Below are 23284 nucleotides of genomic sequence, written 5' to 3' on the forward strand. Positions count from 1 at the left end.
GCCACGTCCCAGCTTTTTATTTTCCCGTTTCTTTCGCCTTTCGTAACATAAAACTGAGTAAACAATTCCCTTCGCACTTCTGTAGATCTGTAGCGCTTCTATCCTTCTGCGTGTAGTTCCTTGATGATGAGTCACTATGAGTTACTGTTCCACTGCCACTAATCACTGTAGGAAAAAAACGACTTTGAACGTAGGGCCCTTTGTGGTCAAAATGCTTCGTGGGCGAAATCCTCTCAATGAAGCCCTTTATGATCCGTGTAAATAAGAGATAAGCCGCCGAAAAGAAATCTCGAATTTCGCTAGAGTAAAAAAACCAACACCCAATTTGAATTATAGAAGAAAATGACAAGTATACGAAATCGAAAATGAAAAAATCGGCATAGAACAGCACAGCGAACATCAACAACGATCCAACATGCTGCTCTCAATTGTTGTCTTAAGGGACTAGAGTAGCACTCATTGAAGTTTTTAAAATGCGTAGTTAGTTTTCACTCTATCCGAAAGCTGTCTTGTCTTGTGCGTGTCGGGCTTCTACACGAATGATTTCGTGGTCGAGTTCTCCCACGATGATGCGAATCGCGCAGAGCAGTTTGCCAATTCGCACGATCTCGTCTTCCAGGGCCGTGTCTTCAAGAATCATTTCCACTTTATTCATCCAAAAGTGCATCGTCGCTCGGCTGTATCTTCGTCTCGTGCTGATCATCTGAAACTTGGCGAGGACGTAGTCTGGTTCGAGCAGCAGTTTGTGCGCAAACGAGTCAAGAGAGACTTCCAAATCGACGAAGACATCAGCGTAGAGCGAATGAATGATCCTCTTTACGAGGAGATGTGGTATTTGCTCCCCGATTACGAAGATCGAAATAAAAAGAACCTAGGCACATGAATATCACAGGTGAGTTACCACTCAATAAATTAATAAACACTCGCTAAAGCTGCTTGGGATATGGGCTTCACTGGGAAAGGCGTGGTACTTTCTATGTTAGACGATGGAATCGAGATGACGCATCCTGATCTCAAAGAAAACTACGACGCAAGGGCTTCTACTGACATAAACGGCAACGACGACGATCCCACGCCGCGGTACAACAAGGGAAACGATCGTTTGAACATCGAAGATCCCAACGTAGGGTTTATTCTATTTCTAGTTTTTCAAGCAATTCAGGCTTACACGACAAAATCTGCCAGTCCAAAGATTACTGATAATCTCAAGGGATATATCAAGGAAATTAATCGTCATGGAACACGATGTGCTGGAGAAGTGGCAGCCTCTGCAAATAACAACGTCTGTGTTCCGGGAGTGGCTTACCATGCCAAGGTCGGTGGCGTGCGTATGCTCGACGGAGATGTAACTGATCTCGTTGAGGCTAAATCTATCGGTTAGTAAAGCGCCTTCTCTCGAAAAAATGACTGTCTTTTCCTCGTAGGACACAACCAGGACTACGTTGACATTTATTCCGCAAGTTGGGGACCAGATGATGATGGACGAACAGTAGACGGTCCCGCAAAACTGGCAATTAAGGCGTTCCTTGATGGTGCTACAGAAGGAAGAAATGGAAAGGGCAATATTTTCGTTTGGGCATCTGGTAACGGAGGTCGATACCAAGACAACTGTAACTGCGACGGATACACTAATAATATCTATACAATCAGTATTAGTTCGACGTCAGAGAGGGAAAACATCCCTTGGTAAGTCAATCACAAGGGACTTTTTGATGACGTTTCAGGTACTCTGAGCCTTGCGCCTCTACACTTGCTTCTACTTATTCTTCTGGTGGCTCTGATGAGAAACAGATTATCACGACTGATTTAAGGTAAATTCAAGTCATGAATGTGTCACTTTACTATCCAAGGGGAATGTGTACCAAACGACACACTGGTACGTCCGCATCAGCTCCTCTCGCGGCCGGAATCATTGCACTAGCATTGGAGGCGAATCCAGAACTCAGCTGGCGAGATGTTCAGCATATTCTTGTGCGTACATCCGAAAAGCACGACCTTCATACAAAGGATTGGAACCAAAACGCAATGGGTCGATGGTTTTCGAACAGATATGGCTACGGACTGATGAACGCGGGAAGAATAGTAGAAACAGGTGAGCTCATTCAAAATGATCTAGCTGATTCACGATATTTATAAGCTCTGAAATGGCAAACTGTTCCTCCGCAAAAACTCTGCACGCTGGTTCCCGTGTCGCAAAATGGTGAAGGCCTCGGGGTTAAGTCTACGAAGGGCAACACGCTTAGCATAGAGTTCGATTTCAAGTGCTCCGAAAATCTTAAAATGTTGGAACATGTGACAGTAGTTCTTTCACTTACTCCTAGAGGTAATCATTCCCTTTTAACAAAAAAAAAACGATCAATTACAGGTCGACGAGGAGATCTTGAGATCAATATAATCTCTCCGCTAGGCACAAAATCAAATATTTTGGGACAGAGACCTCACGACATGGTCCAATCTGCTGGTTTCAATCGCTATGAGTTTTTGTCCGTTGAGTTCTGGGATGAAAATCCTGACGGCAAATGGAAAATCGAGTTCAATAATCTTAACACGAAAGGATCTGGTGACCCAGTGGTGCTGAAAGAAGTGGAAATTCGTTTCCGTGGATCAGAAGGCTTCTCACAAGAACAGCCGATAGAAGAAGATGTGGTCAAAGAGCAAGGGTCCAAAGAATGTGTCTTACACTTGGATGCTCTGATAGGGACTCTATGTATTTATAGACTTTTCAGGATTTGTAATTCACTGTAATGCAAATCTTTTGACCCACGGAAAGTAACAACTACAAAAGAGCCAAAACTAGACACCCCCGAATCCCCTTCCACCGAAAAACCAGAAACAACCAAAACAACAAAAATCGTAGATCCGAATGACACTGAGAAACCTGAAAAAACGACCAAGAAGCCAGAAGTGACTCCTCAAGAAGAAAATGATCCCCCTGAAATAAAAACTACCACCTCGAAGCCAACGACACAAAAACAGACAACAGAAGAAACCACAACGACAAAAGTAACGACAATCAAATCGAGCATAAAACCCGATGATCCTCCCCCTTCTCGTACAATTCATAGACCAAAATTGCCAGATGACGATGCTGACAATCACTCAGACATTCAATCTCTTCTTATTATGCTGATTTTCGGTATGGAAACAAGCAGAGTCAAGCGGTAACTTAATTTTTAGGCGTGCCTACTCTGTATCTATTGTTCCAGCTCATTGTAAAGTATAAGAAGAAAGACCGAGTCGTGTACAAGAAACTCCCTACAATATCTAACTAAAGTGAACAATCAGACTTATATATTTAATGCCAGTGCAATATTTATTAATGACTTCTGTAGCTATTTACTATGCCTTCCAAAAGGAAGTATCGTCCGTATTCAACTTCCATTTTGACTACTGACGATGCTTTCAACAACTGTTATTTATTAATAAAGAAAACATAGACTTCAACCAGACTTAAAACGCGTTAGTGTGCCTTTCAAATCTTTGCGGATTTATAGAAAGAATGCTGATTCGTTGTATTTATGAAAATAGGTTTGTTTCGAATAAAACAAGATTATGTGCAGTTCTGAAGGTGCATTTGGGAAAGATTGAAAATATAAAAATAAAACTCAAAGCTAAAAAAATACTTTCGGTGCTGGAAAATGTTACCATCCGGTTACAGCGGTACGAGTGGGCGCTTCCACAGGGTCTATTTGTAAATATTTAGCTCTAATTATGAAATGACCTTAAATCAAATTAGACCCGTTCCTTTTGGCTCTTCTTCTTCTTCTTCTTCTTCAGAGACGGTCTCGTACTCACTCTCAGTATCGTCTGTTTCGTAGGACTGCTCGTTGAATGCTTGAACTTGCGACGTTGTTTGCTGAGGAGCTTGAGACCTTTGAGATTGGTTCTGGGAGGCTGGAGGAAGTGGTTGAGAGGCGGTAGTTTGTTGCGAGTTAATACTCGCTACAGAAGGCTGAGAAAGCGAATGGCTTGATGACTGCGTCGGTGGTCTTTTCGGAACGTTGCTTGCACTAGAAAGGAATATATTAGAGCTCAGTAGCCGAGGAAATTTTACCTGAAATGACTCATCGGGACCGATGATGTTGAGTTATATGTTGACGTTGCCAAAGTGGGTTGTTGATGGCTCATATTGGCGAGGGCATTTGCAGTAGAGTGCATTCCAATGCCGGCATGGGTCGTCATATGGGGGTTTAGCAACTTCTCGAACTCCTAAAAAGTCTGGAGAGCCTGACAGTAGCTTGTCAGTACCTTGATATCGTCGTCAGGACTCATTTGAGTCACTTTTTGCATACACTGGGACCATTGCTCTAGGCTTTTGGCTGCATACGTCAATTCTATTCGACAATATTCAGTGATCACTTCTTTGACGTCTTTTAGTCGTTGTGCTTCAAAATCCAAAACGCGCTCTTTCATAAGCTGCGTTTGTGCGGCAACTGAATTCGAAAGAATCTGTAGCTCGTGGCTATGTTGTGCCTGAGTAAACGTTAATTCGGTAATAAATCGAGTTTGATAAGTACCTGTTGCTGCATATTTCCATTTGCTTTCTTAATCTTATTGGCCTTTTTGATTTCATCCTTCTGTTGCTTCTCAAGTTTCTTGATCTCACTCTGCGAAAAAAACATTAGCTGCCGATTGTTAAAGTAGAAAATTACCTTCGCGCTCTTGCATTTCATGCCGTAACCTGACAAAATCGGCACCACTTTCTGCTTCATTTGGTCGATCTAAGATAGGATAGATGATTTGTCAAACAGGTTAATATTACGTAAGCCTGGCGGTAGTCTTGCACCGCTGAAACATGCTCCGCAAAGTGGTGCAGCTCCTTTAAACTCGTTCCATATTCTTCGTTTCCGTAAGCCACGCATCCATGGGCAAGGCGGTCGGCAATGTCTCTGATCTTCTCGTGCTTTACGTTTATATTGCCGATGCTCTCGCACATCTTGCCCAGATGCTTTTCAGCGCGCTGGACTGCATCCGTCGCGACTTTTTGGCTCAGAGTCCTTGAATTATTGTTAAGCCCAAAACGATAGTGACAGGACAGAGAGGGAACACCGATTATAACTACTGGAGATGATGACTAAACACAAAGCACAATCACTAATAAAATTACAGGTTATGCTCAAGATGAGCTCGGATAAAAGGCGCTCTCGCCAAGGTCCGGGATATCGAGCTATAGGAAAGAGTTAGAATCACATACCCCTGGGCAGAGGCCTCGCTGAAATCATAATCAACTATTTGTGACTGGGTTGTGTTCATTTCAAGAGTAAGAAAAATAGCGAAAAAGGCAAGCAAAGAAATTGCAGTCGGGTTAGTTTCTCAATAGCAAATATTTGTCGCGTAAGTACTTACACCATGCTCTTGTTTGCAGCCGACTCCATACTCAAAGTTCAGTCTAAGAGAGAAATGTAAAGAGCTGAAGGCAACTCTGACTCTCTGTACAGAATAATTTTAATTGCAATAAAATAATAGTTGCGTGGTATTTCTATTTCGCATCGAGCATACATTCAGAACGCATTCTCGTACTCGAAGAAGCTAAGATAACTGCATCAATATTTTCTAATTGTTGTAAATTAGGATCCTCGAATTCTTGTGTGTTATGTTAATGTTAACGCAAGAACTGCTCTATAATCGTTTTTGCAAGTCGCCGTCGACGACGAGTCGCGCGAAATGAATGCTGTAAATAGGTCATGCATGAAGTCTCGCTAATAGCTCATTCTTTCTTGCAGAAAAACGATGCACACTATTTTTGCGTAAACCTTTTTGATTTCAATACCTGCAAAAACAACACTCGAGGGTTTAGAATTTTTTTCGTCTATTTCATTGAAAAGAATAACTGAATCTGTTTTTCCTAGAGTCGAATAAGATTTTTTTAACAAAGACAGCGACAACAACAACACAACTTACAGTAGTTACTCAGAACGGAGAAATGAAAGTTAAGTGTTTGGTTATGTTCTAGCTCAAGAAGCAGTCTAGAGCTGGGATCATAAGAAATTGCAGGAAGCCGTCGTGGCGGGTCATAGCGGGTGACTAAGCTGCTCTGACCACCGCGCATGATATGAATTATCGAAGTGATGCTACTTTAGCTTAAGCTGTTCGAATTCTTTTTAAATAACACCCTTAAGGGCTAATTTGAAGAGGAATGGGTCGCACGAGTTTTTGTTTCGTAAAAGAAAGCACTCATCTATCGGCAAGGCGAAATCGCTCGAAGAAAAAAATCGAAGTAGGATAGGCGCCAGAAAGCGGTAGGCTTCGAAAGAGTTGGCGCTTGACGATAGATGAAAATAGTGGTAGCAATCGTGGTGAATAGTCATTGGGATAAGATGGGCAGATTGATGATGCCTCTGCGATGCAAAAACCTTGCTTTGGGCGAGCCACAGGTTAAAATGCACTTAGGAGTCTGAATCTAGCCGAAGATGGTGAATCGATGTTTTTATTTTAATTTAAGCCAGATGGTGGATCGTAATAATATTGGCGGATGAGCTACTTAATTATGATGATAGGTACTGATAAAGCGAAAGCGGCGCTCTAGTGACTAGAACATTTTCCCAAAGCTAGAGCGCAAAAGTGATCGCAAAACAGCTCGACAGTAGCTTCTTTTCTTTGTTTTTATATTTAAATGGGTTTAAGACGGTGCATTTTAGAGATGTATTGCGTCAGGCAGAGCTAGTACAAGGCGTTTCAAAATTGGTGTTGAAAATCGTTTCAGTCACAAAAGATAGAAAAATGACGCAGCGAAGAGTACTCAACTCTAGCCGACTAAATGCGTTAATACTTAAAAAATAATCACAAATAATTAATTAAATGAAAATAGAAAAAACTGTGATCATATTCAATTTAAGCGAAGTCACCGAACGAAGAGGGGCATTTGAACGCACGCCACCCCGTTGAGCGCCCTGTGTTCGGTTGAAAATGCAAAGAACAGGGGACACACACAAGCGCAAGTTTTCAATTGAAAAAAATTAAGATGTCATATTTTTTTGTGGTTTTAATGGTGGTAAGATTATATTTTTTGTTCTTTTTTTTCTTTTTTGGCATGTTTTTACTTTACACATGACGCTAGTGAAGCTTATTTTTTTGTTCGGTTTTTTGAATCATCCCACCATAGATGTTATTTTTTGGTGACTTTAAGTGATGGTAAGCGAATTTCGATTTGATAAGGGGTTGTCGTGGAAACCATGATGTTATCCTAGCTCTAGAAATGGTGTAATAGGGGTCGAGAAAGGGGATGGATTTCCGAGAGTCCGATAATTGTGAAGGTAAAGGGAAGGGCCCGCTTTAAGCCCAGACAGATAAATAGCTTGGCGTGCGTTGTTAACTCAGATATTAGAAGTTGAATTTGGATCATGAATTTCGGCGGAGAAAAATCCTAGCCTTGGGATGCAGGGAAAAGATAGAAAATCAACCGACGAGAAGATGGTGAACGGTCGATGAGGGAGAATAGGTCTCCAGAAACCTTGGCGCAAGGAGAATTTGTGGATCATTTACTCTTGATCTTTGACGGGAGGAGCACCACCTTCGTTGGATCGTGAAGATCCACCGCGGGCACCACCACGTCCGCGGCCTCGTCCTCCGCCACGTCCTCGTCCAGAACCGCGGTAATTGCCTCGTCCTCGGCCGCCACCACGGCCTCGACCACGGTAGCCACCAGATCTGGGCTTAGGGGCACCTTCCTCGTCAGTGCCAGCTGTTTGTTCGCGTTTCACTTCATCGGCGGATTCACCTGAAGTGTCTGAAGGAGCTTATCAAGACTCGTCATTGCATTGAAGTTACCTTTAGGCTTTCGAGCACGAGGTCGTCGTCGTCGTTGGCGTTCTTGGCCTTCTCCCTCTTTCTCGTTCTCAGTCTTTTCCGCCTTGGGTTTCTCTTCTTCTTGGTTTTCATTTTCGTTCTTGGACTTTCTACTTTGACATTATCTTTATTTCTTGAGAGAATAAGATCTTACTTTTGGCGTCGGTTGTTTCGTGGAGCTCGTTTTTTCTCCTCGACGGGGGCATCTCCAGATGACTCGGGAGAACCTTAACAGAACATTGAACAAAAATAAAACCCATTTTGCCATTACCGTCTTCATCCTTGCTACTTCGATCTCCTCGACCGTTAAATCGTCGTCGTGGTCTTCGGTAACGACGTCGGTCAGGAGCATACTTAGAGAGCTGTTTTCTCAACCGCGGTAGAAATATCCTACCTTGGAGCCTTCTACGGGTTGTCCCTCGGGGCCAGTGACGTTAGCAGCCTCGTTTCCTTTCTGTCCCTCGACAACATCGAATACAACTTTTTCGCCGTCGCCCACAGATCGGAGGAATTTTTTTGGGTTGTTTTTGACAATAGCAGTTTGATGAACGAAAACGTCCTCATCGGTATCTTAAAAGCTCTTTTGAAAACGAAAGAAAGGTCTTCGTTACCGTCTCGATGAATAAAGCCATAGCCGTTGCGAACGTTGAACCATTTGACTTGGCCGGTTACGCCCGAGCACAAGATGACTCTGTCCTAAAATTTCTATTACAACAATGTCCGATGAGTAAAGATCAATCAAAGGAGTAAATCAACTCGCAATCAACGAGTAAAATTCGATCAAATAAAAATTGTGGCATCTGATTAGAGTACGTGCTAATCAAGAACCTTTCTTGGGATTTTAGGATTCTCAGACTTTGAATTCTTTTTGAGATCATCATTTTTGGCATTTTCGCTAACGGTTTTCTCGATTTCCTTTTTGATATCTGGCACATTTTCACTTTTTTTGGAAGTTGTTGCCTTGGGTTGAGAGTCACTCGGAAGCTGTGCACTTTTAGAATCAGAGCCCTTCTCACCTGCTTGAGGCCTTCCCGATTCATCGGGCTTATTATCTTTGGCATTAACGGGTAATTTTGCCTCGATTTTGGCCTTTGAACTCTGATCATTTTTCAAACTCTTTTTCTATAATGTTAACTGACAACAGAGACTTGAGTCGAGCATACCTCAACGTCGGCTTCTTCTTCATGCTTGATAGTTGGTTTCACCTCCTTCTTGAGGGGTGCGTCACCAGCTTCAGACTTTTTGATGTCGCTCATCTGCGCAGAAAGCGATGTTTAGATCGTTCGAAGTTAGAAGACTGGTTTGGTTTTGATCCTTAATTAAGCTTTGAAGACCCGAGAAAGAAAATAAACTTACCTGTTGATATTACAGGGACAAGATGGTAAGATCCCGGCAGGGGTGGAGCCCTTGCTCTAAAATATCACGTAAGAATCGATCGAAAACATCATTAGTAGGTTGAATCATTGAAGGAACGTCAGTGTTTAATATAACAATCAATTACAGTAAACACCCGGATAAATAAGTTAACGAAATTCGTTTCGATAGAGAATAGAGGAGGAGCATATTTGAACGTGTACGAGTTGTTGTAACTAAGAAATAACTTAATCGAGCATTTAACAGTGTTTGAACTTTCAGCTTAGAGCTTCTCGGTCATCTCAGGAAGAGCCTTGAAAAGATCCTGAACGAGGCCGTAATCAGCCACCTGGAAGATTGGTGCATCAGCATCAGTATTAATCGCGACAATAGTCTTGGAGTCCTTCATACCAGCCAAATGCTAAAATCATGATTTGAAATTTCAGTAATAGGCGTTGAAGTACCTGAATAGCACCAGAAATGCCGGCAGCAATGTAGAGCTCTGGAGCGACGATTTTGCCAGTCTGGCCGACTTGCATGTCGTTTGGAACGTATCCAGCATCAACAGCGGCTCGGGAAGCACCGACACCAGCTCCAATCTTGTCAGCAAGAGGATACAAAACAGTCTCGAAGTTCTCAGTGGACTTCAAAGCTCGTCCACCAGCGACGACCTAAACAGACAGCTAAAAACTTTCGTCGGAAGAGGGTAAAACCTTGGACGCAGAGGAGAGCTCTGGTCGATCGCTAGCAGTCAACTCCTGGCCGACAAACTTAGAAAGATCGGAGGCACCAACAGCTGGGGCATCTTCGACGGCAGCGGAACCACCCTCTTCAGCAGGAGCGAAGTTGGTTGGACGGACGGAAAGGATCTTGATGGGATCAGCGGACTGAACAGTGGCGATAGCGTTCCCGGCATAGATTGGCCGCTGGAAAGTATCCTCAGATTCAATCTCGATAACGTCGCTGATCTGGTTAACGTCCAAGAGAGCAGCAAGTCGAGGCAAGATGTTCTTGGCATAGGGAGTGGCAGGGCCAACGACGTGAGTGGCACCAGAGGCAACCTGGACCTCCTTGAGAAGAGGAGCAACGACCTCGGCGACGCCACCCTTGTACTGAGCGCCAGAGGCGGCAAGTACTCGTGTCACACCGCTGACAGAAGCGAGGATCTGTGCGGCGGCGGAAGCATCCTCAGCAGCAACTAGAAATATTTACATAGAAGGACTAGTCATAGAATTATACTTACCAACAACAGAGATGTCACCGCCAAACTTGGAAGCCGCACTGATGGCAGAGAGGCTTGAAGCCTGCAACTCGCCAGCAGCATTGACTTCAGCGAGAACGAGAGAAGAGGCAGCTCGAACTCGGGACGAAAACGCTCGCAACATTCTAAAGAGGCATTTCATAAATAACAAGAAAATTTTGAAGGCAAATGAAAACAAAGTAGTTTTGGAAATAATCACTTTCAGGTAAGGCAAATAGATTTGGTTGTCATTGAGTGTGAAGAAAACACGGCATGCTGAAATGAGGAAAGTTGAATTGAATTTTTGTGGAATAGAAAAGACACAATCCTAGAACAGGGAATAGGAGACTGAGGGAGGAAGATCTCAATCTCGATGAAAAGTTACCACGCTCTCCACCCGTGGAAGCATTGTTTGAAGTCAGCGACTTCGTTTCCTTTGCGAACCGCTTTGAGCTTCCGCGAAGGGGCACCTTTCGCTTTTAAATGCTGAATCCAGTGTGATTATAAATAACGAATAAGGTGAATACTTGTAGATAAACGGCGGCTGCTTTGAGACCGAATTTAACCTCGGTTTGCGAAGCGGAGCTGCCCACCCACAAATACAGAATCGCGCCAGTATCAAGAAGCATGACGTCATCATCTTGGAGATCAGCTTGACAGAAATCAGAACATTTTTCAGAAACGTTGAAATATCCGGTTTCGTTAGTACATCTGAATGTTTGAGTCGTTGTGAATATTCTAATCCGTTTATATAATACCTGAATAATCGGGATATTCGGAGATATTCAGCATCGCCAGGATATTGAGGCAACCCTCTGCTGATATCAGCGCCTATGCCAACCCAAAAGAAGTTCTCTGGCTCCTCTCCCTCGTTGATAACTTGCTTTGAATAGCGCTTGAATTCTATCGGTAGATGATCATCCATCAAGCTTCCCATGATAGTGGCCTCCCTCGGTTCTGCGCAACGGCCGATCCAGCCATAAACCATTCCACTTCCGCCGCCGGAGAATGGGACGATCAGAATATGACAGAATTCAGAATTAAGCGAGGCGGGTTCACAAGCAACCTTAATGACAGCAATAGTCAAAAGAAAATAATCTCTTTGCTTGCCTGGACGGTACGAGTGGTGAACATTGATCCTGTCGAGCGTGTCTGTAGCAGCAATGGCTCTCGCTTCGGTAACTCGATGTTTTCGCGATTGGCTATTTTCTCGCGTTGAGCTTTCGTGAATCGCTTGCCGTTCATGATGATAAAGTTTCCATCGAAATGACTCAAGAACTTTTCGCCCTCTTGCTGCTGTCTCATACGCCTAATTACGAGTTTGTCGGCGAACATTTCCTCGAGGTTCTTTTGCAGAGTGAACGTAAATGTTAACCAGCCGAGCTGATTAGCATCACGTCCCTCCCAGAAGTACACGATAACTTCTAGATTGTCCTCTTCCTCATCTTCTTCGTCAGAGCCTTCAGACTCTTCTTCGTCTTTGTCTGGTGGGTAAAGATACCTGCACACAAAGACGTAGCAGTTTTGAGAGTAGAATTGGCCCTTCTCTTCTTCTGGCAGATGAACAAACTTCTTGCCCTCAAGCACAAAGCATTTCATCGACTCCAAATCCTCAGCCCATTCTTCGCCAATTTCGACCGCTTCCTCGTATGGCATTACTCGTTGACGAGGCAAAAAAAGAGCAGACATATCAGCCGCATTTGCCTTAACCACTCAATAAGACAATAATTTCTTGAACACTCAATTACCTGTCTATCTTTTCGAAGCTGTAGTTCCTTCTCAGGCACCGTGTCGACAGCTTTCGAGTAGTCGATGTTGAGTACGTTATCCCATCCTTTGAACATGTGCCTAAAACCAACACTCTCAGTGCCTTCAAGCTCCTTGGTGACGCGGATGTCTATCGCCGGCCTGCCGGGCAATTTAGACATTTCCGAGGCTAATTTCCAGGCAGCAGCTCGCGCGAGACGCTGGGAATGCTTTCCGATCCACACGAAGATCTGTCCAGTGCAATCAAGTATGTAGACGCCCTTAGAGTCCAGCAGTGAGGGCAACAGACGGAGGTGTGGGAGGAGATTGAGTCGCGGTTGATTTTTAGGATCATGGTCGATCGACGTTCGATAGTTGAGCTGAGGTAGCTCGAGGTATCCTGAGCCAAGACAAACTTTGTACAGACGAGGACTGCGCGGACCTCGGTATTGCTGCAATTCCAAAGGCCGAACCTTGTCTTAAATGATCGGTTGAGAACAAAGACTCTAGTTGCTGATGTTTACCTGGCATGCCGCCTAGCAATTGCCAGAACTCGCTCTCTTCGTAGCCCTGATAAACCAGAATTACTTCGGAGAGGCCCTTGCGCTCGTATTTGTTGATTTTGTCAGCAATGAGACGACATTTTGATTTTACCACATTTTTGGCCATCATTCCAAGCCAACAATAAATAATCTTTCCCGTATCTAAAATGCAGGTGAAAATACTCGCTTCTTTGTGAAATCATACCGAGAATCAGGCATTGCTTTGCGTGGAGAGACGTCGGTTTCAACGGAACTGGATAGATACGCGGAGCGGCTGCATCTTCAACGCAGTACAGTCTGATTTCGAAAGCGGCTTTTTCTACAAGGTAAAATCCACTTTCGGAGCCACCAGCGATGTACTGAATGTCGTCCTCGAAGAGGTCGAGGAACTCGTCATCCTCGTCATTCATTTCTACCATCGCGGTCATCAAATGTGTCATCCCTCGTTACTTAAATGTGAGGAAAGGCGAACCTTTCTATGACTACCCATGGTAGTCCCTCGTCAAGTACTGTAATTATCATTGCATTAAGACGACAAAGAAAACTCTCAAGTTTAATCCTCTAAAAATCATGCGACTTGAATTCTGATTGGTCCATACGTTGGCTATTTGCAGAAGTATCCCGGACAAAGATCTCGAAAAGAAACAAATTTTGAGCAAGTGTAAAATTTCAAATTTCGATCTTTTTCAGTGCTCGATCTGCGTCGGCGCCTACGCCTTGCGCGACGCATTTTTTCGCATTTTCCCGAAAAAGCAAAGCCCTGATCTAACTCTTCATAATTTCAACACTTGTTATCAGTGAAGCGTGCTATAAATAATGTACTACCACTTCCTTCATAGTAAGATAAGAATAATAAGTAAAAAAAAAATTCTTATCACCGAAATTGACAATAGCTTGATGACCGTTCCTTGTCTAGACGTTCTGCTCTTCGCTTGAAGCATGTTCCTCAAGTTCACTGCGTGCATCGCGGCGCAGGCTTTCTTATCCAAAGAAGCGTCGTCTCCGATCCAGAAGAAAATTTTATGCTCGAGGTCTCTGTTCTCCAAAAGAATCGATTGCAGGATAATGTAGCAGTCGCCCGTGTAGAATTTGCCGTGGAGGGTATCATCTTGCAATACTGGGTAAAAGTTATCTATTTGCCAGACTGTGACGCCAGGCGATTGTCCAGTGAACTCGTCGAACACGCCATTGTAGTCTAGTGTTGGACCCTTGAGGTTGTCCATCCAAGATTTTCCTCCAGTGATTTCGTTGTCGAGATCGGCATCGCCCTTGCCTTCGATCTCCTTGAGACCGGCAAGCACTTTGTTGGCGTCACCTTTTTGCGAGTCGCCGTTGGGTCCAACAGACTCGCGAATTTTACGAAGCTTAATGCGCCGCTCATACTTCTTCTGCGAGGTGTTTTCTTCTTTCTTCTCGGGCAGCTGGCCCATGCGGCGCAGCTGAGCATCGTAGCTCATTTCATCTTCTTTCTTACTTTCTGACGGTTTTGGTGGCATGACAAAGGAGGGATTGTTGCGCACATCCAAATCGCGTAGATTTGGCATGAAATGGATCGACTCCGGCAGAGTTATCAACTTGTTGTTGTTCAGCGTCATCTTTCTGAGCTTGATGCAGCGCGTCAATCCTTCGGGGACAGTCTCAAGGATGTTAAACGCCGCCGAGAAGACTTCCAAATTGCCAAGCTTGCCGATACTTCTCGGGATGCCCTCAAAGTCAAACTGGTTCTCGGAAATGTAGAGGGACGTTAGCTGCGTGAGCTTCTGAAGAGACGCCGGTAAGGACGTGAGTTTGTTATTGCTTAGGTTGAGGTTGCGAAGATGGTGCCACTTGTCAATCTGGAGGTGCACCTCACTGATATCGTTATTAGACAGATTGATCCGGCGCAGTTGTATGCATTCGAAAAGGCAATCAGGGATCTCCTGCAACTGATTGGAACTCAGGTCGATCACTTCCAGTGTCTGCGCCAAACCTTCGAAAGACTGGGGTAAATTTGCAGCAGTTCGCTGAGTATTTGATAAATATAACTCCTTGAGTGCGATGAGCGATGGAAGCTGTCTCAATTGCGCGAATCCTAGCGGATTGTTTGATATGTTCATGATACGAAGACTAGATAGACGTCTCATTTGAGCAGGCAGCGTCTCAAGTTGGTTGCCAGACAAGTCCAAATGCATCAGATCGCAGAGATTGACGAATGTTGTCTGCGGAATTTCAGAAATTTGGTTGTCGGCGAGATTGAGCACGAGTAAGCCTTCCGCTTCCTCCAGTCGCTCAGGAACGGCGCGGAGCTTGTTCTTCTGCAGATCGAGCACATTGAGCTCTTTGTGAAATATCTCCGGCGGGAGAGAGGTCTCAAGAATCAAGTTACTCTTCGCAATAAGGCTTTTAAGGTTGGGTAGCTCGGAGAGATCTTCTAAACTCGCTAGCTGGTTGAAGGATATATCAAGTTCCTCAAGATTTTTGCAGGAAACAATTTCAGCCGGAAGCACTTTCAAGCCCGTTCGCGCCAGCTTCAACCATCTTACATTTTGGAGTTCTTTAAGCTGCTCTGTGTCTCCAAGCTTGGTGGTGTCCCCGATCGGAAATCGAGTCAGGTCGATTCCACGGAGGAAGGACAAAACTCCGGAGGCCATTATTGCATACTAGGATTGTAAAGTAACAGTCGATTGTAGCGAGCTTATTCCCTTGGGGAAGGGATTACAGAAAAGGCTTCTTTATGGAGTAAATTGCACAGATATAAATTTTAAGTTAGAGCAACAGTTTTTGAGTTTTGGAAGTAAAGCTAGAAAAAGAGACGGAAAATGGAAACAAAAGGTCCAGTTCGCTGGACAGAGCGAGTCGGAATTGAATTAAACGGAAGACGATGAATCATTTATTCTTTTAGTGAATGGGAAAAGTAAGGCCAAGCTTGAGTCGACTCGAGAACTCTTCTTTTGGAGCTTTCCGAGAAGTGTAGTGAACGTCGGTCGATCCTCATGTTTGAAGGCCCAGCAAGATCTTACGATTTCGAACATGCTCATCGGGCAATTCAGCGGCTTTGGTAGTCGCTAAAATAATGTAAAACACAGTGGCTACTAGAAAAGTTTATAAAATCATGAAACTTACACAGCCCTCTTGAAGTGCATTGAAAAGTTCAACTAGAGTTAGATGGGACTTCTTTTCGGCATTTTTGTACTCAGGGCGTTGACCGTAGGAGAATATCTCCCAGAGAGTGACGCCAAAACTCCACACATCGGATGTGTAGTGGTACGACTGATCCTTTATGCATTCAGGCGCGTACCACTGAACAGGAAACTCTTCTGGGTTACCTCTGTAGTACGTTTTTGTCGCTAGAAAAATTACTAACAACAAATCTTGGATAAAAAACTCACCGTCGACTCTTCGACTAAGACCGAAATCGCTTATTTTTGCAACAAGTGTGATTTTGTCGGGATCTAATGAACAGGCTTGAGAGGCGACCATTACGTTTCTCGCAGCCAAGTCTCGGTGTATTTTGCCCTTGGAGTGGATGTACTCCATGCCTTCGCAGATTTGAATTGAGAATGCAAACAGCTGCTCGAAAATTGAGTCGAAAGGTACTTCCTGAATATTTATATTTAGTTTCCTTGCCTTGCGATTTCTAGATAAAGTTTGGTTGTTTTCAATATCCAGAATTTACATGAGAACATCTCGTTGAGCCCTTTTAATATAATCTAAAATCTCTAAGAGAAAATGAATGTCACTTATCAGTATCAATGGGCAGCTGCTATCGCGAAAAGTAAGAGTTAAGCGGAATCAAAAGTTAAGATTCATAACCATTATATGATACATTTTCTAAGACGATTGGAATGCGCTGGAAACACAAATTCGTTCGGGGCTAAATGTCAATAGAGGTCCTATAATTCATACGGCCATACAACAGAAACGGTACCGAATCGCAGAAAAACTCATTGAGCACGGGTAAGTAAATTGAGAACTAACAAGTTTACATTTGTATTTAGCGCCGACGTGAATAAAGTGAATAGAAAAGGGAAGTCGCCGCTACAGATTCTCATAGAAAATAACAAATTCAACCCTCCGAATGTTAAACACCGCAGAAGCTCTAAACGAGAAGCGTATTTGAAACGGAAAAAAGAATATGCGGAAAAACTAAAAGCGAAGTCTCAAATTGAATCACTCATTGAAGTCAAAGACGACGAAGAAAGCCATTGTGTTGGCGCTTGCGGAGATGGAGCTGTAAAGGCGGAGGAAGATGCTACAAATGCGCTTGCTCAGTGCTCTCTACAAACAGAAAAAGACGTATCCAAGGTAGCGGAAGATGTCGTAGAAGAACCCGTTAAAGAAATGTCGGTTATAAAATTCGCGCGATATCTGATGGAAAAAGGTAATTGACGAAAAAACAAATTGATAACTTATTAGGTGCCAATAAAATCAATGGAATTAATGATGGGCCAAATCACCTGAGGTTCCAAGAGTTCTATAAACGCAAAACGAAGTTGACACGACACGAATATGACGATTTGCAAGACTTGATTCGATGCGGCAATACTATTTCACTAGAACGAAAACTTAACCAAGCATTCACTGTCCACTCCGGTACAGTGATAAAAAATTATGCCTACATGGACAGTATTTTTTATATTGCACAAGCGATTTTTGATGATATTGATATATTTTTTAAGCCCCTTTACTGCACGTATTACAGCTTTAGCTACATTTTGAGCACTTGGTGGAGATTCAACGATGTCTCTGCTCAGAGGAGTTAGACCCCAAAATCTATAAGAAATAGATCCCATCAATGCTTGAGCAATATAAAAATACAAGTGACAGTTGTCATAGTTATTTTTCAGTTGGGCCAGATGAGCGCTTCCGCAGAGGAATGCTTCACATGGCAGTAATTGCGCCTTGCATGGAAATTGTGAAAGTTCTACTTGACCGTGGCGCTGATCCCAATTTGGAAGACGCGAATGGATGCACCCCCCTATCGATGATTTTCTTTCCGATTATGTTCCACGAGCGACACAGGTACAAAGACGAATCTCAGATCCCTCGAGAACTTCTAATGTGGAATGATCCAACTGGGCTAGCTGGAGAAAAAGGAAGAAATGATATGCTTGTTTGCATAGGCCAGCGCTTACTTCAAGGTAAAGGCGAGTTATCTAGTAAGTCACGGTAAAATCTTAGCTGGGGCGAGATTCGTGCCCGACCACACGCCCGATTTGGATAAGAAGACATTGCAAGAAAAATGGCCAAATTGGTATGTAGAATTGAAGACTAACTTCTTTAACAGAAACTTTAGTCCATTAATCATATTTTGGCATCTCTACTCAAAAGGGTCAGGAACTTCTATGATTCCAACAGATCCGATCATTGCTTGCACCAGTCGGAAAAAAGCATACAAAAAAACGAAGAATGTGAAAAGCAAGCACGGAAGAAGAGTACTCTGTCCGATCAAAGAAATTTGAATGCCAAGATCGAATTACAAGTATTTTTGAATTTTTAGTCTGCCCTTTTCGTTAAATCATAATAAATCACCTCTTTTCTTCTATGAGAAAGCCAAGAGAATAGCGAGCCATTCTCTATATATTCCATGACCAGTCGTCCACTCGGGAGCGAGAGGCCAAGAAGCTTAACGATATTCTTGTGGTCGAACTCGCGCCAAATGTCGAATTCGTTCCGGAAGTCACTCGTGTTCTGCACAGATCGCATGTTATCTCGCAGGCTGGAAATCGTATATTGTCCGGAGACGGTGAAAATAACGAAAGTACCTTTTTACGGCGACAAGTTCCGAGCGATGCGGCACACTATTTGAACTGTTGTCGTGGCTGCAGAGCTCGACGACGCCAAAATGCCCTTGTCCGAGCTGTTTCACTGTTGTCAGTGCCATGTCTTGGTAAGTCGATACGCTCATGTAATCGTCCATCGCTATTAAGTTGAGTAAGATAGTTTTTGATATCAATCAGGAGACTCTTACCATTAGCACTTGATGGAAGCTCCAGGCTAAGAGTTTTATCGGTTTCCCTAGCAATGACACGGGCGATAGCAAGCTCACGAAGCAGGTCAGAGAATGATGGCCGCAGAGTAGGTTCTGGATTCCAGCATTCTCTGATCATATTATGAAGTTTCGGATTGAGGTCTTCGATCCACGTTGGAAGGTCACGTACACGCTTTGTACAGTAGCGGTCTTTATCAGGTCTGCTCAAAGGAACACTCATTTTGAAGCTTTTGTAGCACCACTGGCCAATCTCAGCCACCAAAGTTGCGTAGCTCCAGTTGTCGTAGCATAACGGGAACTTCTCGACTTGGCTACACTCAAGTTAATATTGAGAACATGCATGATTGAAAGGTACCTAGAAATGTACTCTATGGGAATCCAGGGAGGGGGGAGATCCATTTCCCGTGAATACTCTGAATTGTGCTTTGTTGCCATGTGGTGGACGACGCCAGGATCAGAAATTTTGACTTGAGGCTGAGGAGTGTTGATAGGACCATCGGTGAAGAGTAAAATATTTGATGCTTTGATTTTGCCATGGAAAAGGCACCGACTTCGGAGATATTGAAGTGCTGTGGCAACTAAATTCCAAGTTCTTAGGTGCTTTTAGAGGACGTTCTCTACCTTGCCAAAGAACTTCTAGTTTCCAAGCAATCCAATTTCGCTTTGGTGACTCTGTCGACTTATCTTCGGTCTCTCCTGTGAAGCCTCCGTAACTACTTGAGTTTACTGTCGTAACTTCAGTGCGAACAGTCTGACCAGTATTCAGCTGCTCGTATTTAGTTGACGAGCTGTCTTTCGATACTCCATCCCAGGCATCGTAGTACCCATTTTCACCGTAAGGGCATTCGTACTCAATGTCTGGTCTAAAATAACATTTTTTGGTGATTCAAGACTTTCGCTGACCCGAAGTTTTCCTCGTAGTTCGCATCTTGTCTACTTCTGAGTTGCTCATGCTTTCGTCTCAAATAACAATCAATGCTACCACCTGGTGCTCGCTCAAGGATGATTGCGCCTGTGCTCATAATTCCTTAAAATGTCTTATTTTCTAAGTAGGTTAGTTAAATTAAACCTAGTAGACGCACAATGTGGGGATGTCTTGAATTATGGATGATGTCGAGTGATTCGTGAAAGGCTTCTTTAACGGACTTGATCGCTACCTCGTCAATATTTCCGAAGATCCGGCTCGCAAGTGTCGAATATCGAGAGGCCGGAAGGGACTGTGTTTAGCTCCAAAAAATGGGCTCAGAATTTAAAGTACTGACACTTTCCTGAGAAGATCGTCGTTTTTGATACACTTAGTCACGACTGAACGTTCTTTTTTGGTTGCTTCGATCTGCATGCGGCCTTGGTAAACGTCCGTAAATCTTCCAGCGCCCATTACAGACTTCGACGTGACTTTACTCTCCGGATACAGTGCGTGTGAGGGCAACTCTATCCTCTCGGGAACAAGGCTTTTCATCGAACTTTCCCCGGCAGAGAATACTTTCGTTCTTGTTGGACTGACGACGCAAGGAGTCAGCCTTCTGGACACATTGAATGGTGACCCCTTTCCATTGGTTAGAACATCTTGAAGAGAATCGAACTCCGGTGAGTTGTCGCCGCTAAACTTGAGTTTTCCTGTCGAAGGATTACGCAGTATCTGGAAATTCAAGTATTGGCCATCTGTGGATAGAATTGTGATGAACCATTCAATGGACGGGAAAACAACATGAAACATTGACCGCTTAGCTTGTTCTTGAAAATATTGTAAGGTTATGTTCCCATCCCTGAAGATGTGTTCTGATCAGCGCCACGACGGAGAAGGCAAAAGCCACGACTGGACAACAGCTCTTTCGCTCGTTGGAAACTCAGAGGCCCAAAAGCGCCCAGCGTTCGTTCTTCAACAAGCATCGGCCAAGTAACATCAGCGTTCTGGTAAGAGTGAGGATCTCCTGTTAAATTTACCATGCCTTCAATATAGATGTGGCAGTCCGTAGCGATTTCTTCAGAAGAAAAAGTCACTTGCCACTCGTTAATGTCCATGAAGTTAACGCTTTATGTTTGGAATTTATCTTGAGAAGAGACGTATTTTTTACCTGAGTTGCTTTTTGGAACGGCGTGAGAAAAGGACATTTTTGAAGGAGCTGGAGAAATGACGAGTCCAATCTTTTCCTTCTCGCTGAAGCAAGATGCCGTTCTCAGGATGGACCCAGACTCGACCTTTGTCGCCTCTTCCAAAGGTTACATCGTATATTTCGCCCCAAGTCTCTTCACGCACGTTTGGAAGGAGATTGTAGAGGTATTGATCGCGCAGCTGAGTGATCGTTAAACTTTTCAAATTCTCTTGCTCGTGCGCTTTCACGGACTTCTTGAAAAGCTTCTTGAGACGAATAGACGTAATGATGGAGTTTACACGGACTGTTTTCTTCGAACGTAACTGCGGCGAAAGTAGCATTTCGTGGTTTGTCGGCGGGACGATGCCTTCTTTCTTCAGTCTCACTGTGTCTATTACCGCCAGTCCCAGTCCCTGAGAGGACTGGTTCTCTGTGTCTTCTAGTTGAATTGCTCCCGACAAGTAATCCCGCCGGATTTGATAGAACGCGTATCGCCACAAGCCATCAGAATACAAGCTCTCGCCCCCTTGCCGAGAGGGCCAGTTGATCTTCTTCTCGCTCTTGGAAAATGGAAAAAGGTAGCGGATTCGGAGTCGAAGGGTTGACAAATTTTGCTGGTTGAATTTCGAGTCTGGCTATTGGAGGCTCCTTTGATGCGTGAGAAGAAAACGCTGCATCATCAATTGAAAGCCTTTCCTTTATCAATGTCGACAGGTCATTAATTCTGAGTGCTGGACGAAGCCAGTGGCCATTCGCAGATTGAAGACCGAAGATTGTCAAGTCTTTGGGACTGATTTCATAGTCGGCTATCCCATCGCTCGTATACAGGCAGTGTTTAATTATATCTTCAATAGTTTCGCAGTGTTCGGGGATTGATATTACGCGCAGCTCTTCCTCCACGATTTCGACTTTAATTCCGAAGCCCATTTTCTTCTTCGTTTTGGTTCTTCTGATTTCTCACAGGTTCTCGTCATCTCTTCATCACTCTCGTCTTAATGAAGGCAATTCAAAAGCGGTTCTTGAAGTTTGTACTACGAATGAGTTGATTTCAAGGAGAAAAAAGAATTATTGCACAGTCGGAACTGCTAGGAAGGCACGACTAAACAGCTACTAAATATAAGAAATCCGGAAAAAGCAGTCCAACGCTCGGTTTAGAGATGATAGATGAGTTGACTCTCTGAAGGAAAGAGTTAATATACAGTAGTTATGAGGGCGCCAGGGAAATTGGATCACTGGGCATTTCCATTCGCGTCAGTTCTTACGTTAACTGGTAGCAATGAACCATTTCTGATGATCTACTGAGACTTGATCGAGTTTCCAGCTCCGTTAACGGACACGAAGTGAAACAAGACGATAAGCAGGAAAATGACACAGCCGAGAAGGTTGGCAAACATACCGAGCTGCATATCCGAAATCATTTTGTGTCAGGTCTGAACAATCTTGCCTTATACGCCTGTCTTGGTGGAAAGAAAATCGTAAGATCAGAACACACAGCAGCTAAGGTTTTTGATGCGGGAAAAAGTTAGTTCGTCGAAGATTCGCTCGCTGCCTGCAAGTTAAGACAAAGTAGAGTCAACAGATTTTGTTCGTGTAAATTTTATTTAGGAACAGTGTGAACAGCTAAAGAAAGGTTGAGTAAACACTCAATCATATTGGTGGAAAAGGGGTTTTCCCTTTCATACCGGTAAGCCATACCCTACCGGTAATGTTCCTTGGCCGATTTCGCGGCCAGTTCTCGGCCACGAAATGGCCCTCACATCCCTCGAAAATTTCCCAGTCTCCTCACTGGGAAATTTTCAGGGCGTCAGTACCCAGCTCTTCTGAGTACTGTTCTTCAGATTCTGGGACGAGGCATTCTTCGTTGTCGTCCTCAATCCCTAGGAGCGGAAGAGATCTAAACTTTCAGTTATTTCGTAAAGTCTGACTAAAAAGATCTTACCTCCTCTAGATATTTTCGAACGGCCATTTTATTCTCAGTTTTAACTCGAGAGTCATTTTCTAAAATATGAAAATTATTATCCGGTAAAGTTCCGAATTTATAAACAGAAGCTGTCTCGGTAGTTGAAGTTTGACATTTCAGGAAGGCTGCAGCGCTTAGTGAAAATACATAAAAAGGGTAAGTCTCAGTTAAAAAGTGAAGAATTTGTCGGAGTACATTGAGTGGTTTGCTGTCAACATCTCACGAGTGGCAGAGCGTGATTTGATTGGTTAGTTTGGCAGAGCGTGGGCAATGAGAAATGGTCTCACCAGCATAAGCGGAGGAGTCGTGGGGGAGAAGAGGTCCCCCCTCGCGGAAGACCCATCTCGCTCTTGGAAGACTTCTCTCCTCCATGATTTCTTATGGCTTCTGTTTGATAGCTCTAGCTAAAACATAGCTTCCGTAGATATTTTCGCTATTCTAACTAGGTAGGACTCTGATGATCAAATTGATCCGCCCGCTGTATTCCGAAATTCGATGCTTAGGTTTGATCCAAGTGCGATTGATTTTTCGATAGAAATATGAAATGATTGATAGAATATATATTTTTAATATCCAAAACTAGAGATTTCTGAA

The 23284-nt window shown here is 43.7% G+C and overlaps 7 protein-coding genes and 1 long non-coding RNA gene across 11 annotated transcripts; 2 read left to right on the forward strand and 6 right to left on the reverse strand.

The window, feature by feature from the left end:
* The first annotated feature begins 511 nt into the window (after nucleotides 1–511).
* LOC145706631 (furin-like) lies at nucleotides 512–3456 on the forward strand. The gene is made up of 9 exons (XM_081784051.1): nucleotides 512–892; nucleotides 933–1123; nucleotides 1163–1376; nucleotides 1425–1686; nucleotides 1725–1811; nucleotides 1851–2092; nucleotides 2138–2323; nucleotides 2366–3136; nucleotides 3178–3456. Exons 1-8 carry the CDS (start codon nucleotides 880–882, stop codon nucleotides 2743–2745), a joined length of 1575 nt encoding a protein of 524 aa, XP_081640177.1. The 5' UTR covers nucleotides 512–879; the 3' UTR covers nucleotides 2746–3136; nucleotides 3178–3456.
* Nucleotides 3457–3712: 256 nt separating this feature from the next.
* LOC145707833 (CBY1-interacting BAR domain-containing protein 2-like) lies at nucleotides 3713–5500 on the reverse strand. Its single transcript, XM_081785416.1, has 7 exons — nucleotides 5347–5500; nucleotides 4763–4997; nucleotides 4653–4721; nucleotides 4518–4607; nucleotides 4249–4473; nucleotides 4055–4209; nucleotides 3713–4010 (listed from the first exon to the last, which is right to left on the reverse strand). Exons 1-7 carry the CDS (start codon nucleotides 5373–5375, stop codon nucleotides 3728–3730), a joined length of 1086 nt encoding a protein of 361 aa, XP_081641542.1. The 5' UTR covers nucleotides 5376–5500; the 3' UTR covers nucleotides 3713–3727.
* A 961-nt stretch (nucleotides 5501–6461) lies between these two features.
* Nucleotides 6462–9200, reverse strand: LOC145707830 (uncharacterized). 4 transcript variants are annotated; one of them, XM_081785413.1, is made up of 9 exons: nucleotides 9142–9200; nucleotides 8949–9099; nucleotides 8614–8901; nucleotides 8397–8481; nucleotides 8180–8355; nucleotides 8057–8138; nucleotides 7940–8012; nucleotides 7768–7898; nucleotides 6462–7726 (listed from the first exon to the last, which is right to left on the reverse strand). In XM_081785413.1, the coding sequence occupies exons 2-9, from the start codon at nucleotides 9039–9041 to the stop codon at nucleotides 7479–7481; spliced, it is 1176 nt and encodes a 391-aa protein (XP_081641539.1). In that variant the 5' UTR covers nucleotides 9042–9099; nucleotides 9142–9200; the 3' UTR covers nucleotides 6462–7478. The 4 variants fall into 4 exon arrangements, with proteins under 4 accessions (XP_081641539.1, XP_081641538.1, XP_081641537.1 ...); XM_081785412.1 differs by having other exon boundaries at nucleotides 7768–7895; nucleotides 8614–8907; XM_081785411.1 differs by having other exon boundaries at nucleotides 8614–8907.
* A 42-nt stretch (nucleotides 9201–9242) lies between these two features.
* Nucleotides 9243–10523, reverse strand: LOC145707854 (electron transfer flavoprotein subunit alpha-like). The gene is made up of 4 exons (XM_081785439.1): nucleotides 10382–10523; nucleotides 9852–10336; nucleotides 9603–9809; nucleotides 9243–9559 (listed from the first exon to the last, which is right to left on the reverse strand). Exons 1-4 carry the CDS (start codon nucleotides 10521–10523, stop codon nucleotides 9422–9424), a joined length of 972 nt encoding a protein of 323 aa, XP_081641565.1. The 3' UTR covers nucleotides 9243–9421.
* A 32-nt stretch (nucleotides 10524–10555) lies between these two features.
* Nucleotides 10556–15326, reverse strand: LOC145707855 (protein flightless-1 homolog). Its single transcript, XM_081785441.1, has 8 exons — nucleotides 13574–15326; nucleotides 12872–13078; nucleotides 12649–12828; nucleotides 12127–12602; nucleotides 11489–12082; nucleotides 11137–11444; nucleotides 10906–11089; nucleotides 10556–10864 (listed from the first exon to the last, which is right to left on the reverse strand). The coding sequence occupies exons 1-8, from the start codon at nucleotides 15294–15296 to the stop codon at nucleotides 10760–10762; spliced, it is 3777 nt and encodes a 1258-aa protein (XP_081641567.1). The 5' UTR covers nucleotides 15297–15326; the 3' UTR covers nucleotides 10556–10759.
* A 9-nt stretch (nucleotides 15327–15335) lies between these two features.
* Nucleotides 15336–21720, reverse strand: LOC145707858 (tyrosine-protein kinase JAK2-like). Its single transcript, XM_081785444.1, is given in 14 exon segments — nucleotides 15336–15710; nucleotides 15769–15992; nucleotides 16035–16245; nucleotides 18178–18364; nucleotides 18411–18567; nucleotides 18617–18948; nucleotides 18993–19215; nucleotides 19259–19500; nucleotides 19541–19664; nucleotides 19707–19819; nucleotides 19906–20395; nucleotides 20398–20669; nucleotides 20713–21359; nucleotides 21421–21720. Coding segments are annotated over 14 exon segments (3657 nt in total). The 5' UTR covers nucleotides 21658–21720; the 3' UTR covers nucleotides 15336–15512.
* LOC145706818 (uncharacterized) lies at nucleotides 16375–17408 on the forward strand. The gene is made up of 5 exons (XM_081784263.1): nucleotides 16375–16420; nucleotides 16482–16602; nucleotides 16644–17026; nucleotides 17062–17243; nucleotides 17325–17408. The coding sequence occupies exons 1-5, from the start codon at nucleotides 16375–16377 to the stop codon at nucleotides 17406–17408; spliced, it is 816 nt and encodes a 271-aa protein (XP_081640389.1).
* Nucleotides 21721–22315: 595 nt separating the features above from the next.
* On the reverse strand, nucleotides 22316–22939 carry LOC145709443 (uncharacterized). The gene is made up of 3 exons (XR_014134888.1): nucleotides 22775–22939; nucleotides 22670–22728; nucleotides 22316–22624 (listed from the first exon to the last, which is right to left on the reverse strand). It is a non-coding gene; the product is annotated as an uncharacterized LOC145709443 (long non-coding RNA).
* Nucleotides 22940–23284: the final 345 nt, after the last annotated feature.

This window comes from Oikopleura dioica, chromosome XSR (assembly GCF_907165135.1).
Source record: "Oikopleura dioica chromosome XSR, OKI2018_I68_1.0, whole genome shotgun sequence".
Classification (NCBI taxonomy): Eukaryota; Metazoa; Chordata; class Appendicularia; order Copelata; family Oikopleuridae; genus Oikopleura; species Oikopleura dioica.

Bases quoted from the DNA above. Each gene is read 5' to 3' on its own strand.
- LOC145706631 (XM_081784051.1), top strand. The intron at 1,377-1,424 runs GTTAGTAAAGCG...TTTTCCTCGTAG, and splicing joins CGTTGAGGCTAAATCTATCG to GACACAACCAGGACTACGTT. The intron at 1,812-1,850 runs GTAAATTCAAGT...TTACTATCCAAG, and splicing joins ATTATCACGACTGATTTAAG to GGGAATGTGTACCAAACGAC.
- LOC145707833 (XM_081785416.1), bottom strand. From the start codon at position 5,375: ATGGAGTCGGCTGCAAACAAGAGCATGGT. The intron at 4,722-4,762 runs GTAATATTAACC...ATCCTATCTTAG, and splicing joins AAGACTACCGCCAGGCTTAC to ATCGACCAAATGAAGCAGAA. The intron at 4,474-4,517 runs GTACTTATCAAA...ACGTTTACTCAG, and splicing joins ATGGAAATATGCAGCAACAG to GCACAACATAGCCACGAGCT.
- LOC145707830 (XM_081785411.1), bottom strand. From the start codon at position 9,041: ATGAGCGACATCAAAAAGTCTGAAGCTGGTGACGCACCCCTCAAGAAG. The intron at 8,908-8,948 runs GTATGCTCGACT...TTAACATTATAG, and splicing joins AAGAAGAAGCCGACGTTGAG to AAAAAGAGTTTGAAAAATGA. The intron at 8,482-8,613 runs GTTCTTGATTAG...TAGAAATTTTAG, and splicing joins ATCCTAAAATCCCAAGAAAG to GACAGAGTCATCTTGTGCTC.
- LOC145707854 (XM_081785439.1), bottom strand. From the start codon at position 10,523: ATGTTGCGAGCGTTTTCGTCCCGAGTTCGAGCTGCCTCTTCTCTCGTT. The intron at 10,337-10,381 runs GTAAGTATAATT...AAATATTTCTAG, and splicing joins CGGTGACATCTCTGTTGTTG to TTGCTGCTGAGGATGCTTCC. The intron at 9,810-9,851 runs GTTTTACCCTCT...CTGTCTGTTTAG, and splicing joins AGCTCTCCTCTGCGTCCAAG to GTCGTCGCTGGTGGACGAGC.
- LOC145707855 (XM_081785441.1), bottom strand. From the start codon at position 15,296: ATGGCCTCCGGAGTTTTGTCCTTCCTCCGTGGAATCGACCTGACTCGA. The intron at 12,829-12,871 runs GTATGATTTCAC...CCTGCATTTTAG, and splicing joins AAAGCAATGCCTGATTCTCG to ATACGGGAAAGATTATTTAT. The intron at 12,603-12,648 runs GTAAACATCAGC...CGATCATTTAAG, and splicing joins ATTGCTAGGCGGCATGCCAG to ACAAGGTTCGGCCTTTGGAA.
- LOC145706818 (XM_081784263.1), top strand. From the start codon at position 16,375: ATGAATGTCACTTATCAGTATCAATGGGCAGCTGCTATCGCGAAAA. The intron at 16,421-16,481 runs GTAAGAGTTAAG...ACATTTTCTAAG, and splicing joins GGCAGCTGCTATCGCGAAAA to ACGATTGGAATGCGCTGGAA. The intron at 17,027-17,061 runs GTAATTGACGAA...ATAACTTATTAG, and splicing joins GCGATATCTGATGGAAAAAG to GTGCCAATAAAATCAATGGA.